We start from the raw sequence: 14,123 nt of genomic DNA, 5'->3' as shown, positions 1-14,123 counted from the left end.
CTGATCACTCTCCCCACCTTCAAAGCCCTCTTAAAATCACACCTCCTCCAAGAGGCCTTTCCTGATTAAGCTCTCTTTTCCCCTACTCCCTCTGTCTTCTGCATCACCTACGCATTTGGATCTGTACCGCTTGAGCACTTGATATTCACCCCACTCCCAACGCTTATGTACATATCTGTAATTTAATGGCTGCCTCCCCCCTCTAGACTGTAAGCTCTTTGTGGGCAGGAAACATGAATACCAACTCTGTTGTTCAGTACTCTCCCAAGTGCTAAGTACAGTGCTCTGAACACAGTAAGCACTCGATAAATACCATTGATTGACTGATAGGGCACTGTACTAAGCGCTTGGGAGAGTATAGTATAACACAACAGAGTTGGTAGACATGTTCCCTGTCCACAAGGAGCTCTCAGTCTAGGGGGAGACAGACATTAAAATAAATTATTAGTAAGTATATAAGTACTGTGGGGCTGCAGGTGGGGCAAATAACAAGTGCTTAAATGGTACAAACCCCAGAGTATCACTCAAGACACTTCTCCATTCCTCTGAAATCTCCTCTGGCTTCCTAGGTCTCTCTGCGTCAGGCAAAAACTCCTCTCTCTCGGCTTCATAGCCCTCCACCACCTTGCCCCATTTTATACATCTGCTCTCTTCACCCACTACGCCCTAGATCACTCTCTTCACACCTCTCAAGCCCTCATTCCAAATGCATCTCCTTTTCACTTCTCCTTCTTTCATGACTCTCCTACGCTGTTGCCCTGGACTCGAGCTCGCTCGCTGGCTCCCTCCCTCCCCAAATCCGACAGACCGCAATGCTCCCTTCATTATATGTCCTCCTACAATCCCGCCTCCTTCAACAAACCTTCCCATTCAGTTCCCGGCACCTCATCTCAGACAAACCCATCAGCCGTCGCCGGAATTTATGCACTTGCTTATACCCGTCCTGAACACTTCTGTATATCCAATTGTACATTCAATTACTTAGTTCGATGGTTTGCAAATATTTCTACGTCTGTCTCCCCCATTAGAGTATTAGCTCCTTGTGGGCCGGGATCGTCTCACTTCTCTGTTTTGTACTCACCAAATGCTTTGTAAAGTGTATTGCAGCCAGTGGACGCTCAAAAAATACTATTACTACTAGGTCCTCTTTCTAGGGGAAAAAATTTTGAATTTCAAGTCTCTTTTCTTTCTCCACTTTCCTTCAACAATTTTAGTAACTTTCTTATATTCCCAAATAAGTGTAATTGCTCTTCCGCCCTCTCAGCCCCAGAGCACTTATGTACATATTTGTAATTTATTTATCTGTAGTGATGTCTGTCTCCTCCACTCTAGACTGTAAGCTTGTTGTAGGCAGCGAATGCATCTGTTTCTTGTTGCACTCTTCCAAGTGCTTAGTATAGTGCTCTACACACAGTAAGTGCTCAATAAATACAAATGAATGAATAATTCAAAGGCGTGCAGTAATTATGGCCCAAACATGCAATAAGAGCACAGACACTGTTTTATACCAAGTTTCAGTGAATTCAAGAATGTTAAACTCACTTGAAATCTACAGATCATTTCTAAATGACACTGGCTACAGGTTTACTTACCTTCTCCAAACTCATTCAAGATAATCGCTATTTTCTTATCATGTTGCTCTGTCAAAATATGATTAAGAAGAGTCGTCTTCCCAGCACCTGAAAAACACCAGCAGAGACTTTTGGAATAATAATAATAATAATAACAGTGCTTAAGTGCTTAGTGTCCCTAAGCATTGGGGTAAATATAAGATAATCAGGTTGGACAGAGCTCCTGTCCCACATGGGGGCTCACAGTCCAAGTAGGAGGGAGAATAAGTAATGAATCCCCATTTTGCAGATGAGGAAACTGAGGCACAGAGAAGCTAAATGACTTGCCCACAATCATCAAGCAGACAAGTGGCAGAGCTGGAATTAGAACTCAGGTCCTCTGACTCCCAGGCCCATGCTCATTCCACTAGGTCACATTGATTCTCAGCACCAAAACCAATGCAAACTAATAATTAATACTTTTTTTTTAGACTAAGTTCACAAAGATAATGTTCTAGCATTTCTGTCAGGCTGGCAATGACGTGAAGAGAATAGTGCTGATGCATGAGCACTGCCAGACTGCAGCTGTCAATTGGGCAGATTACCAGCAAAGGGGAAGGCATGTTGGAGGAAGTGGTATTTCAGAAAAAAAGCCTTCCCAACTTTCCTCAGTCTAATGCTTTTGCAGTCCTCCCATTCGCCACAAAAAAAATCTGCGGTAAACTCCCCCAGAGCAGATTTCTTTAGGACTGTTAAAAAAAATACGGATTGTGCCAACTTCTTTCAATCTGACACTGGATATGGCCAATGAGTTTCACTAATTTTATATCACTAGAAGAGCAATACGTCTTGCTTATAATACTGCAGCCAAAATAACAAACATCTACATTTTCCACTGCCTGAAAGAATTATTCAAAGATAAGTTACACAGAACTAAGGAACATAAGCATCTTGACTCTATTTATTGCCACTGTTCTTGTCTGTCCATCTCCCCCGATTAGACTGTAAGCCCGTCAAACGGCAGGGACTGTCTCTATCTGTTGCCGACTTGTTCATCCCAAGCGCTTAGTACAGTGCTCTGCACATAGTAAGCGCTCAATAAATACTATTGAATGAATGAATGAATGAATAAGCATTGGCATCCTCTAACAATCAAAACTAATTAAAAGTAAAATATACAGCATCTGCACCTTGAGATTCTGAATATTAACTTTGGGTTGAAGCATCTTCTGTTCTTTTGGTTTCCAAACTAAAATACGAGAGCATTCTTCTTTATTTAGCTGAATGCTTCACCTTAAGAATGTTTTTTCTCTTAACTGCATCTGTATAAGAATTTACCTTTTAACATCTGACTTGCTTTCATTTTAAAATTAGACTCTGGCAGATTATCATTGCATACATTTTTGTTTTACTACAGCATTTTCTTTTTTTTTTTTTTAATCTCGGCTGTTAAATTATTTTAACCGGTCTAAAGATGCTAATATTATTGTGAACAAACTTAGTTCAGTAACACACCTAAGCTCTTCAACCAGTAGCTGGCACACTAACCTTGATCTTGATTTGTCAAACTGCAGAACTGGAAAAACTTTTCTCAATTTGGGATTCTAAATATTTAGGGTAAGTCCCACTCGTGAAAGTAAAATGAAACTAGAGGTACAACATACTTTTTTCCCCCCTCATAACAATTCACACCGAAAAATTAGGCTCAGAGATCATTTTACATTAATATTGTGTCTCACTGGGGTATGGTATGCTTTTTCATTTTGAAGTTCAGAAAATATTTTCCAGCATATGGAGAATTTGTAGGTGCTTTACCAAGTGATTGAAATACTACAAATTCTCTAGTTACTGTGCGATGGCATTATTACATTTATCTTAATGCTGGAAAACATTTCCTGAACTTCAAAATGAAAAAGGAAATCACAAAGCTGCTGCCCGACAATCTTTTTTTAATCAACTACTTTATTTCCCAACTAAGTAATGGAGCCCATCGAAGGGTAATAGGCAGTCAAATGATGATGGGGTGGGGATGGGGGGGAGGGGGGGCGGGGGTGAGACAGTGAGAGTTAGAGTGAGAGACAATTGTTGAAAACAGGGGACAAGGGAGGTTGGGGGGGAAAGAGACCGAAGGTCCAGTGAAGAACATCCCCCTCCCACCCTGGTGGGCCCTTCCCTGGCCCCCTCCCCTCTCTCCAATGTTTCCCCTGGCTCTCTCCCTGTCTCTTCTACCACTAGAAGCTTATTAGGCAGCGCACTGTTCTTAGCACTGAGGTAGATACAAGTTAATCAGGTTGGACACAGTCCCTATCCCAGAGAGAGCTCACAGCCTAAATCAGAGGACAGAGGATTTAATCCCCATTTTACAGATGAGGTTAGTGAGGCACAGAGAAGTTAAGTGGCTTTACCCAAAGTCATAAAGGAGACAGGGGGCAGAGCTGGAATTAGAATCCAGGTCCTCTGACTTCCAGGCCTGGGCTCCTTCCATCAGGCCACGCTGCTTCTCTATGCAAAGGAGTTTCTCATACTCAGCAATATGCATGTTATATTAATAAAATATTTATACATTAAGTTCATTCATTCATTCGATAGTATTTATTGAGCGCTTACTATGTGCAGAGCCCTGCACTAAGCGCTTGGAATGTACAATTCGGCAAGATAGAGACAATCCCTGCCCAATGACGGGCTCACAGTTTTAATCGAGGGAGACGGATGGCAGAGCAAAACAGAACGAAACAAAAACAAGACATTATTACGATAAATAGATTCAAGGGGGTGTACACCTCATTAACAAAATAAATAGGGTAATAAATAATATATACAACTGAGCATAGTGCTGAGGGGAGGAGAAGGGGGGAGGGGGAGGAGCAGAGGATGGGGTGGGGAGGAGAGGGAGAGCAGAGGGAAAGGGGGCTCAGCTGAGGGGAGGGGAAGGGGGAAGGGGGAGGAGCAAGAGGGTAGAGGGGGAGCAGAGGGAAAAAAGTTCCAGTTCCAGAGGGAAAAATGTCCAAAAGTTCCAGTTATATGTTCAGTTAACTAAAGCAGTCTCACATATTCACTTCAAAGTAAGCAATCCAATCATTAAAATGTGCAACAGAACATTCCAAGCACATTATTCCAGGCACACTTGCCTAGAAATACATCCTTTAATTCTGGCTCAAATTGTGGTAAACATACATATTCTGAATCTTTCACAGATTAATATACTTAACAAAAAAGGCAGCACTCCATGTAGACATCAGAAATAATTAGTTTGTTTGAGGAACAGAAGTTACTGGTTCGAGAAAGGAAATGAAATAATGCAGAAACTCAAAAGTATTTTTTAAAACTGCCTATCATCTGACTTTTCAATTGCAAATGAAAAAGCATGACCTGTAATTAGCCAGCCACCTAATACATAGTATAATCCCAAGAATGATCTCATATACTACTCCTTCTCTGCAGGAAGCCAGGGTTACAGATATATTTTCCTATGTCTTGTAAAGATAGTTAAAGCACCTAGAACGGTGCTATGCAATCATTTGACTCTCTAGAGGGCACAGCTCTGGCTGAGGGGAACTGGGTGGTTAGCTTTTCGCTGACACTTTTCCCAAAAGGGCCAAAATCCACGTTAAGTGCCATTTGAATGTACAGAAATTCAATCTTGGTAGTTCTTGCACAAGATCAGTCATATTGCTGGAGTGTCTGCGTGCAGGTAAATGTCACCACCAAAGCCGTTAAACACATTATAATGTAGGCTGATTAGAATGAGGCTAGCTTTACTTCGTGAAACCAGGTTTCAAGCATGGTTTTTACTTTCCAGAAGCTTCAAGCCTATAACAGTACCAGGAAGGGGATTGATTAGAGGCAGGATACCCATGTGCCAACTTCAGCCACATGGTCAACTTGGGTAACTCATTTGACCCATCAAACTCAATCTTCTCACACAGAAAATGGTATCCAGATAAAAGGCTACAGGACAATGGCCAAATGTAAAATGGACAATGATTTCAGAGGTACCAGGAGAATAGATTTTTTTTATGGTATTTGTTAAACACTTACTATGTGCCAGGCACTGTACTAAGCACTGGGGTAGATACGAGACAATCGGGTTGGACCCAGTCACAGTCTTCATCCCCATTTTTCAGATGAGGTAACTGAGGCCCAGAGAAGTCAAGTGACTTGCCCAAGATCACATAGCAGGCAAGTGGTGGAGCCAGTATTAGAACTCAGGTTCTTCATAATCTCAGGCCTGTGCTCTATTCATTCATTCATTCAATCGTATTTATTGAGTGCTTACTGTGTGCAGAGCTCTGTGCCAAGCACTTGGAAAGTACAATTCAGCAACAAAGAGAGACAACCTCTGCCCACGACGAGCTCACAGTCTAGAAGGGGGAGACAGACATCAAAACAAGCAAGCAGGCATCAATATAATACAATTATAGATATATACACATCAAAACAAGCAGGCATTAATATAAAAACATAGAATTAAAGATATGTACATATATACACAAGTGCTGTGAGGGGGGAGGGGGATAGAGAAAAGGGAGTGAGTTGGAGCGATGGGGAGGGGAAGGGGAGCTGAGGAAAAGGGGGGTTTAGTCTGGGAAGGCCTCCTGAAGGAGGTGAGCCTTCAGTAGGGCTTTGAAGGGGGGAAGTGTGATTGGTGGATTTGAGGAGGGAAGGCATTCCAGGCCAGAGGTAGGACATGGGCCGGGGTCAACGGCGAGAACGAGGCACGGTGAGAAGGTTGGCTCTACTAGGCCGTGTTGCCTCTCAGCTGCGTTCTGTGATTCCTTTACAGGCCAAAATTCTACAGTCTGAGCTCAACTCAATTGTTGAGACTTACCCAGACTGATACAGGCCATTCCCAACCCTGACTGTCAGGAAGGGATGAAGGTAGGTAGACTTTTCCTTACGCACTGCTGGGATCTATTCCCCAAAAGTGAGTTCCATCTTTAATGTGGCACGGTGCTACAGCCGTTGTGCTTATACAAGACCATGGGCAAAATACAAAAGGAGATCCCAAATTGGAGAGGAGCGCACCCCACCTTATCCCATCCCAAGCCTGACCTTTTCTGTGGCTGGTGTGAACTACGCACGGCACTTTCTAGGGAAGAACCTCTGCTGCAGACTTACAAGGAAAGACCATTTAGACATCGCAGTGCGATCCATCTTACGCCTGTACAGAGATCCTGGTTACATTGGTTGGCTGAGACACAATTCTCATAGCTGCCCCCCGCCTCGCTGGAATGAAGTACAAAGGTTTTCTGTGGCTGTGAGACTCGGGAGGATAATAATTCTTTCTCCTCTCTCACAAAGGACAGTTGTGTGGTCAAATAGGGTGGCGCATGCAATACTTTGAGCATGTCAGGGATTAAAAAAAAAAAAAGGTGATAAAAAAAACTTAATAAACAAAAGGAAACAACTTCATCAATGCACTTCATAGGTGGTAGGCATTAGGAATTTGCTAAAACATTATCAACAGATTCAAGATGGAATGGGATGAGCTGTCTCTAGTAGGTCAATGAAGGGAAAATTAGGGAAGTGGAAGGGAAAAATAGCCATTTTAGAAGATATAAATCTGGGCATTAGGGAGAACTATCATCCCACCTTCCCCCAGGCATCCTGTTGACACTGATGGAGGCAACACACTGGACTGGATGGACCACGGCTCCTACCCAGTAATTACACTTCTAAAGGTTCTTGTGCATAACTCTCAGGTGCGGACATACACTTTATTTAGCTTAATTCCCCCATATTTTGAAACGTTTGTAGTTTCTGCTTTTTGGACTGCACAGGCAAATGTGCTATACGACACATTTCAGCAAAAATGCTATAAACGACCTCCGTTCAAGGTTATGTCCCCTTTGCTACAACCAATCCCATATATACGTCTACATGCATATATGTACATACACACATGCAGGTATATGAATTCTGTGGAAGATCTGTAAAAAACCCCACGTACGCCCTGCTTCAAGAGATAATGACTTGGTGCTATTATTTTCGAATTCATGACTATAAAGTAGATTTTAATCCTAAATGATTCAGGTCCTGCAACTGAGGTCGAAATAAGGCAGTGGCACAAAACGATATCTAGACATTACTGAGCCACATTACCTTAAGGGTCTTTATGTCTAAAATACCTTGGGATTCAGAATGTACCTGTTTTTGTGTTTAAGGCTACTAAAACGAGGCTAAAAGAACTGGGATGATGGTCCCTAATCGGGCAATGTTAGTAGCTACCTTCTGTATTACAGTGAGAGTCTACTCCTTTAATTTAGCCAAGATTAGTGGAGAAGAAAATACTCCAAACTCCAGTTAGCTGCTTCAGTACTAAGAAGTTTTCAGAATGAAACACTGAGTTGTGGAAGGTCGTGGGTTCTAATCCCGGCTCTGCCACTTGTCTGCTGCGTGACCTTGGGCAAATCACTTCTCTGGGCCTCAGTTCCCTCATCCAGAAAATGGGGATGGAGACTGGGAGCCCTACACGGAACGGGGACTGTGTCCAACTCGATTTGCTTGTATCCACCCCCGTGCTTAGTACAGCGCCTGGCACGTAGTGAGCCCAGCATGGCTAAGTGGAAAGAGCCCGGGCTTGGGAGTCAGAGGTCATGGGTTCGAATCTCAGCTCTGCCACTTGTCAGCTGGGTGACTGTGGGCAAGGCACTTCACTTCTCTGTGCCTGTGACCTTATCTGTAAATTGGGGATTAATTGTGAGCCTCACGTGGAACAACCTGATTACCCTGTATCTCCCCCAGCACTTAGGACAGTGCTCTGCACATAGTAAGCGCTTAACAAATACCAACGTTTATTTTTAGAAGCAGCGTGGCTTAGTGGAAAGAGTACGGGCTTGGGAATCAGAGGACACGGGTTCTAATCCCGCCTCCGCCACTTGTCTGCTGTGGGACCTAGGGCAAGCCACTTCGCTTCTCTGGGCCTCAGTTCCCTCATCTGTAAAATGGGGATTAAGACTGTGAGCCCCACCTGGGGCAACCTGATGACCTTGTATCTATCCCAGCGCTTAAAACAGTGCTCGGCACGTAGTAAGCGCTTAAGAAATACCATCGCTATTGTTGGCTCTGCTCTGCCGCTTGTCATCTGTGTGACTGTGGACAAGTCACTTAACTTCTCTGTGTCTGTTACCTCATCTGTAAAATGGGGACTAACTGTGAGCCTCATGTGGGACAACCTGACTACCCTGTATCTACCCCAGCGCTTAGAGCAGTGCTCTGCACAGAGTAAGCGCTTAACAAATGCCAACTTTGTTATTATTATTATTTTCCACTAAATGTGGATCCCAAGTTTGTCAGCGAGGCTTATTTAATGGAAGCTGGCAACAGACGACAGCCGCTCCCCCCCCCCCCCTCCAAACTTTAAGAGTCAACCCTCGTTTCCAGTTACGGTCCCAAATAAATCCTAGGAGCATCGGCCGAAGTACAAAGCTCAAGGAGCAAAGACGGGGGTTTCCAAAAGGCATCCCCAGTTGCGCTCTGCTAGAGCGAGGAGGCTCCGGTCCCCAATCTTCCTACCCAGTTGGACCCGGCCGCGGCTTCGCTTGGAGAACGTCCGACTTTTCAGGGGAGGACGAGCTTGCCAACGTAACGAAGAGGAGACGTGAGGAGGGAAGGCGGGCCGGTTGGCCCCTTCCCCTGGCCTCTCCCATCCCGAAGGAGGTTTGCTCCGGAACTCGAGCCACCCTGGGCCCCGATATCCCAGCAGAGGGGGATGGGGTCGGGGGGGACGGGAGAGAAAACTCCTCTCGGGCCCGGGCTGCACGGGGGCGGGGGGTGGGAACAAGGAAAAGGTCTCTGGACCTTCGCCTGGGCCGCTTCGTTACCTAAATAGCCCGTGATAATTGTGACTGGGATCTTAGCGCCAGAGCCCGGGGACTGAGACGCCTCCTCCTGCGTCTCTATGGGAACCAGCTCGGGACAGTCTTCATCTTCTTCCTCCTCCTCCTTCTCTTCCTCCACCTCAGGGGAGCCATTGAACTGCCTCATGGCGGGGAGCGGGCGGGTGGAAGGGGAAAGGGCTACCGCGCAAGCGTCGGCTCGAGGCCCCGGTGACGTAGCACGGGGAACGCGGCCTCGGGACGCCGGGGTGACGTCACGCCGCCCCCCTCCCCTCCCACGTTCCCGTTCCGACGAGCGTCAGGCCGCGCAGCGCGTCGAAGCTGGAAACGCTAGGTGGTGCCAGAGCGCCGTCCCCGTCCGTTGCACCGCCGAGTGACGGACGGAGGTGGCAGAGGCTTCGGGCAATAAGAATAATAATAGTGATGGTATTTGTTCATTCATTCATTCAATAGTATTTATTGAGCGCTTACTAGGTGCAGAGCACTGTACTAAGCGCTTGGAATGTACAAATCGGTACCAGATAGAGACGGTCCCTGCCCTTTGACGGGCTTACGGCCTAATCGAGGGAGACGGACAGACAAGAACAATAGCAATAAATAGAATCAAAGGGATGAACATCTCATTAAAACAATAGCAAATAAATAGAATCAGGCGATGTACATTTCATTAACTAAATAGGGTAATGAAAATATATACAGTTGAGCAGACGAGTACAGTGCTGAGGGGATGGGAAGGGAGAGGGGGAGGAGCAGAGGGAATGGGGGGAGAAGAGGGTTTAGCTGCGGAGAGGTGAAGGGGGGTAGAGGGGGAAGGGGAGCTCAGTCTGGGAAGGCCTCTTGGAGGAGGTGCCGAGCGCTGTTCTAAGCGCTGGGATAGATACAAGGTCATCAGGTTGTCCCAGGTGGGGCGCGGTCTTCATCCCCATTTTCCAGATGGGGTCACTGAGGCCAGAGAAGTTAATAATAATAGTGGTGGTATTTGTTAAGCGCTTATTATGTGCCGAGAGCTGTTCTAAGCGCTGGGATAGATACAGGGTCATCAGGTTGTCCCACGTGGGGCGCACAGTCTTCATCCCCATTTTCCAGATGGGGTCACTGAGGCCAGAGAAGTTAATAATAGTGGTGGCATTTGTTAAGCGCTTGCAATGTGCAGAGCGCTGTTCTAAGCGCTGGGGTAGACACAGGGTAATCAGGTTGACCCACGTGAGGCTCACAGTCTTCATCCCCATTTTACAGATGAGGTCACAGAGGCCCAGGGAAGTGAAGTGACTTGCCCAAAGTCATACAGCTGGCAAGTGGCGGAGCCGGGATTAGAACCCATGACCTCGGACTCCAGTGACTGACCGATGGGGCAGAGGGACTTGAGCCGTTTTTGTGGTTCTCCCCCTCAGATATTTTACGGAGGAGAGGGAAATGTCGGACTTTGTGAGGTTTTTTTTCCTCTGTCTTTTTAAGAAACGAATTCCGAACTGTGGGTCCGAAGGCATAGCCTTAGGCCCCGTGGGTCTATAAAACACCGTAAAATTTAAGTCTAGCGTTGCTGATACGACCTTTTCTCTTTTCTGCCATTTTCAGTAGAATGCCATACTCTGGCCAAGGTGTTTGGTCTGAAAGGGAGACTCGTCGTGAAATGGATCACATCAGCATGGAACACTGGAGAAGCAGCGTTCAGTGGAGAACACTGGAGTAGCAGCGAGGCTTAATGGAAAGAGCCCGGGCTCGGGAGTCAGAGGTCGTGAGTTCTAGTGCCACCAGTTGTCTGCTGTGTGACCTTGGGCAAGTCACTTAACTTCTCTGGGCCTCAGTTACCTCATCTGGAAAATGGGGATTAAGTCTGTGAGCCCCACGTGGGACAACCTGGAACAGCACTTGGCACATAATAAGCACTTAATAAATGCCAACATTATTTTCTCCCCCAATTAGACTGTGAGCCCGTCATTGGGCAGGGATTGTCTCTGTTGCCGAATTGTACATTCCAAGCGCTTAGTACAGTGCCCTGCACATAGCGCTCAAAAAATACTATTGAATGAATGAACACTATCAAGATTCTGTAAGTACACGGCGGCAGGCCATTTGGAGCTGTAAGTGGCCCTCCGGCACAAGTTGTCTGTGCGGAGGTCTACCAGATTCCAAAATCAGGATTGCCAAGGTAGAAATATCGACACGCCAGTTTCAGCGATGGGCTCCTGAAGATAATTAATCACTTCTAAGACTTCCGGGCCAGTGGATTAAGAAAATTTGTAGGCCTGCCCCCCCCAATTTTCTTCTGGGTAAAAAAGCCCGGACCATGCTCTTTCCTCAGGAGACCGAGCAGGGGAACGGAGGGGACTCACGGGATGAGATGAATCGGATTGCACAGGAAGCCTTGGCCAATGACCAACCTGTTTGACGGTTAAGTAAAATCTGCCAAATATTTCACAACTTTTGTGGAACCTCCTCGGGACAGGTCAAGAAAACTCTACCTGTTTGGAGAAGTTCAAAGACTAAGGGCCCTCCCTCCGGTGACCGGCCTGATTCGCTGTGCAGAACTGTTTGGGATGGCAACCATGCCGAGGCCAGAACTGAGATGTAGACAGGTCAGTTGTGCGGTACGTTACCGTTGATGGAGTTTTCACGACCGGCTCTGTTGGAGTAATAGGTTAAGAAATTGTAGGCACCAAGTTATCTTCTCTCCTCTGATTAGAACTCAGAATATACCCCTTGCTCAGTAACCTGTGATGGGGAACAAGCAGGACTAATAGAATGAGCTGTATCAGATAAAGTGTTTTGACCAAAGAATGTTGTTTGGCAGGGAAATATGCCACAGAGTTTATTTGCTGTAACGATATCCCATTAGGACTCTACCGGGACACTGCGGCAGGCCATTTTGGAAAGAGGGCTTCACAAACTTCACGAAGAGCCAAGTCTCTTGCTCTTCCACCTCATTCATTCATTCATTTTACCTCAGTTTTCATCACCCCTAGCTGGGCATAAAGCAGTGCCCTGCCCAGCTAGGGGTGATGAAAACTGAGGTGGAATGTGCCACTATTAACAGATAATCATTATCAAATCTCGGGTGGCAGTGAGTAAAGAAACCTGTGGGATATGTTTTCTCCAATCATTTCCATGGAAACCCAGATGGTGCCTCCTTATGAGAAGCAGCATGCCGTAGTGGATAGAGCATGGGCCTCGGAGTTGGAAGGTCATGAGTTCTAATCCTGGCTCTGCCACTTGTCTGCTGTGTGACCTTGGGCAAGTCACTTCACTTCTCTGTGCCTCGGTTACCTCATCTGTAAAAGGGGGATTAAAACTGCGAGCCCCACGTGGGACAGGAACTGTGTCCAACCTGATTACCTTGTATCTACCCCAGCGCTTCCCCTCTCAGGGTCGCACCTGGAGTTTCCAGTACTCTACCAGTCTCGGCTATGGGAGGGTGAGGCAAGCTGAGGCCTACCCATTCCATTCCTAGCTTGGGCAGTGGCTAGCGAGTGGAAGGCAATGTGCTACAAGTCAAAACTCACCCATGCTGGGCAGCGGCGGCACGGGAGAGAGTCGAGGGCGGAGACTCAAGTTTACTGCACGGAAGGCGGCAGTGGTAAACCACTTCTGTATTTTTACCAAGAAAACTCTACGGATACACTACCAGAACGATTGCAGATGGAGAGCGGGGCGTTCTGGGAGAGATATGTCCATGGTGTCGCTGTGGGTCGGAAACGACTTGACGGCATAAGACCCCAGTGCTTAGAACAGTGCATGGCACATAGTAAGCGCTTAATAAATGCCATTATTGTTATTATTGAGTCAGAAGCAGGAAGCCGAGGGCCAGTAATGGTGAGGTATATCAGACAACACGGGCAGCACTGAGCAAACTGTTGAGTGCGAAAGGAAATTTTGCCAAGAAATTTATGTACCATCCATAAACCCCATCAGGACTCTACAAGAACACCGCGGCAGCCCATTTTGGGGTGTTTTAAAACTAAGTTCCCTCTATCAGCACAGGTTACGTGCTCGTGGTTGCTTGGTATGAGAAATCTGTAAACTCTGGGAATGGGATAAGGTTATGCAAATTTAAGTCATAGGGGCCTGATGACAGGTTATCACTACAAATTTTCTGGGGCAGCAGGTGAAGAAATTGTGAGATCCAGTTGTTTTCTGTTCTGGCTGTGATTCTGTGAGAATCCTGACCATGACCCTGGTGTAGGAGACAGAATTAGGAATCCAACAGGAGAGAAGTGTAACAGATAAAATGGGCAGATGTGCCAAAGGGGATTCGTTCATTCATTCAATAGTATTTACTGAGCGCTTACTATGTGCAGAGCACTGTACTAAGTGCTTAGAATGTACAATTCGGCAACAGATAGAGACCATCCCTGCCCAATGACGGACTCAAAGTCTAAACGGGGGAGACAGCAGAGCAAAACAGAACAAAACAAAAACAAGACAACATCGTCAAGATGAGTAGAATCAAGGGGACATACACCTCATTAACAAAATGAATAGGGTAATGAATAATACATACAAATGAGCACAGTGCTGAGGGGAGGGGAAGGGGGAGGACCAGAAGGTGGAGGGGAGGGGAAAAGGGATGAGCAGAGGGAGGAGGGAGCAGAGGGAAAGGGGGGCTCAGTCTGGGAAGGTTTCTTGGAGGAGGTGAGCTCTCAGTAGGGATGGGTCTGCAAAGTAAAATCCCCATAAATTTCACCATGCTGCTATTGAACTGCTTTGGGACAGAACAAGTATAACATACCCCCCCCAC

The 14,123-nt window shown here is 46.2% G+C and overlaps 1 protein-coding gene and 1 non-coding gene across 2 annotated transcripts in view; one reads left to right on the top strand and one right to left on the bottom strand.

Annotated features, from left to right (window-relative positions):
• Positions 1-9,595, bottom strand: part of LOC100086591 (COBW domain-containing protein 2-like) — a 39,436-nt gene extending 29,841 nt beyond the window's left edge. The window contains 2 exon segments of the mRNA XM_001516637.6: positions 1,593-1,679; positions 9,374-9,595. Coding sequence (XP_001516687.4) covers positions 1,593-1,679; positions 9,374-9,536 — 250 coding nt within the window. The 5' untranslated portion in view covers positions 9,537-9,595.
• Positions 9,596-12,742: 3,147 nt separating this feature from the next.
• Positions 12,743-12,878, top strand: LOC114808609. The gene has a single exon (XR_003756455.1). It is a non-coding gene; the product is annotated as a small nucleolar RNA SNORA7 (small nucleolar RNA).
• The last annotated feature ends 1,245 nt before the right edge of the window (positions 12,879-14,123 follow it).

The sequence above is a fragment of the Ornithorhynchus anatinus genome, chromosome X5, assembly GCF_004115215.2.
Source record: "Ornithorhynchus anatinus isolate Pmale09 chromosome X5, mOrnAna1.pri.v4, whole genome shotgun sequence".
NCBI classification, from domain to species: Eukaryota; Metazoa; Chordata; class Mammalia; order Monotremata; family Ornithorhynchidae; genus Ornithorhynchus; species Ornithorhynchus anatinus.
This window is presented reverse-complemented; position numbering and strand designations above follow the sequence as displayed.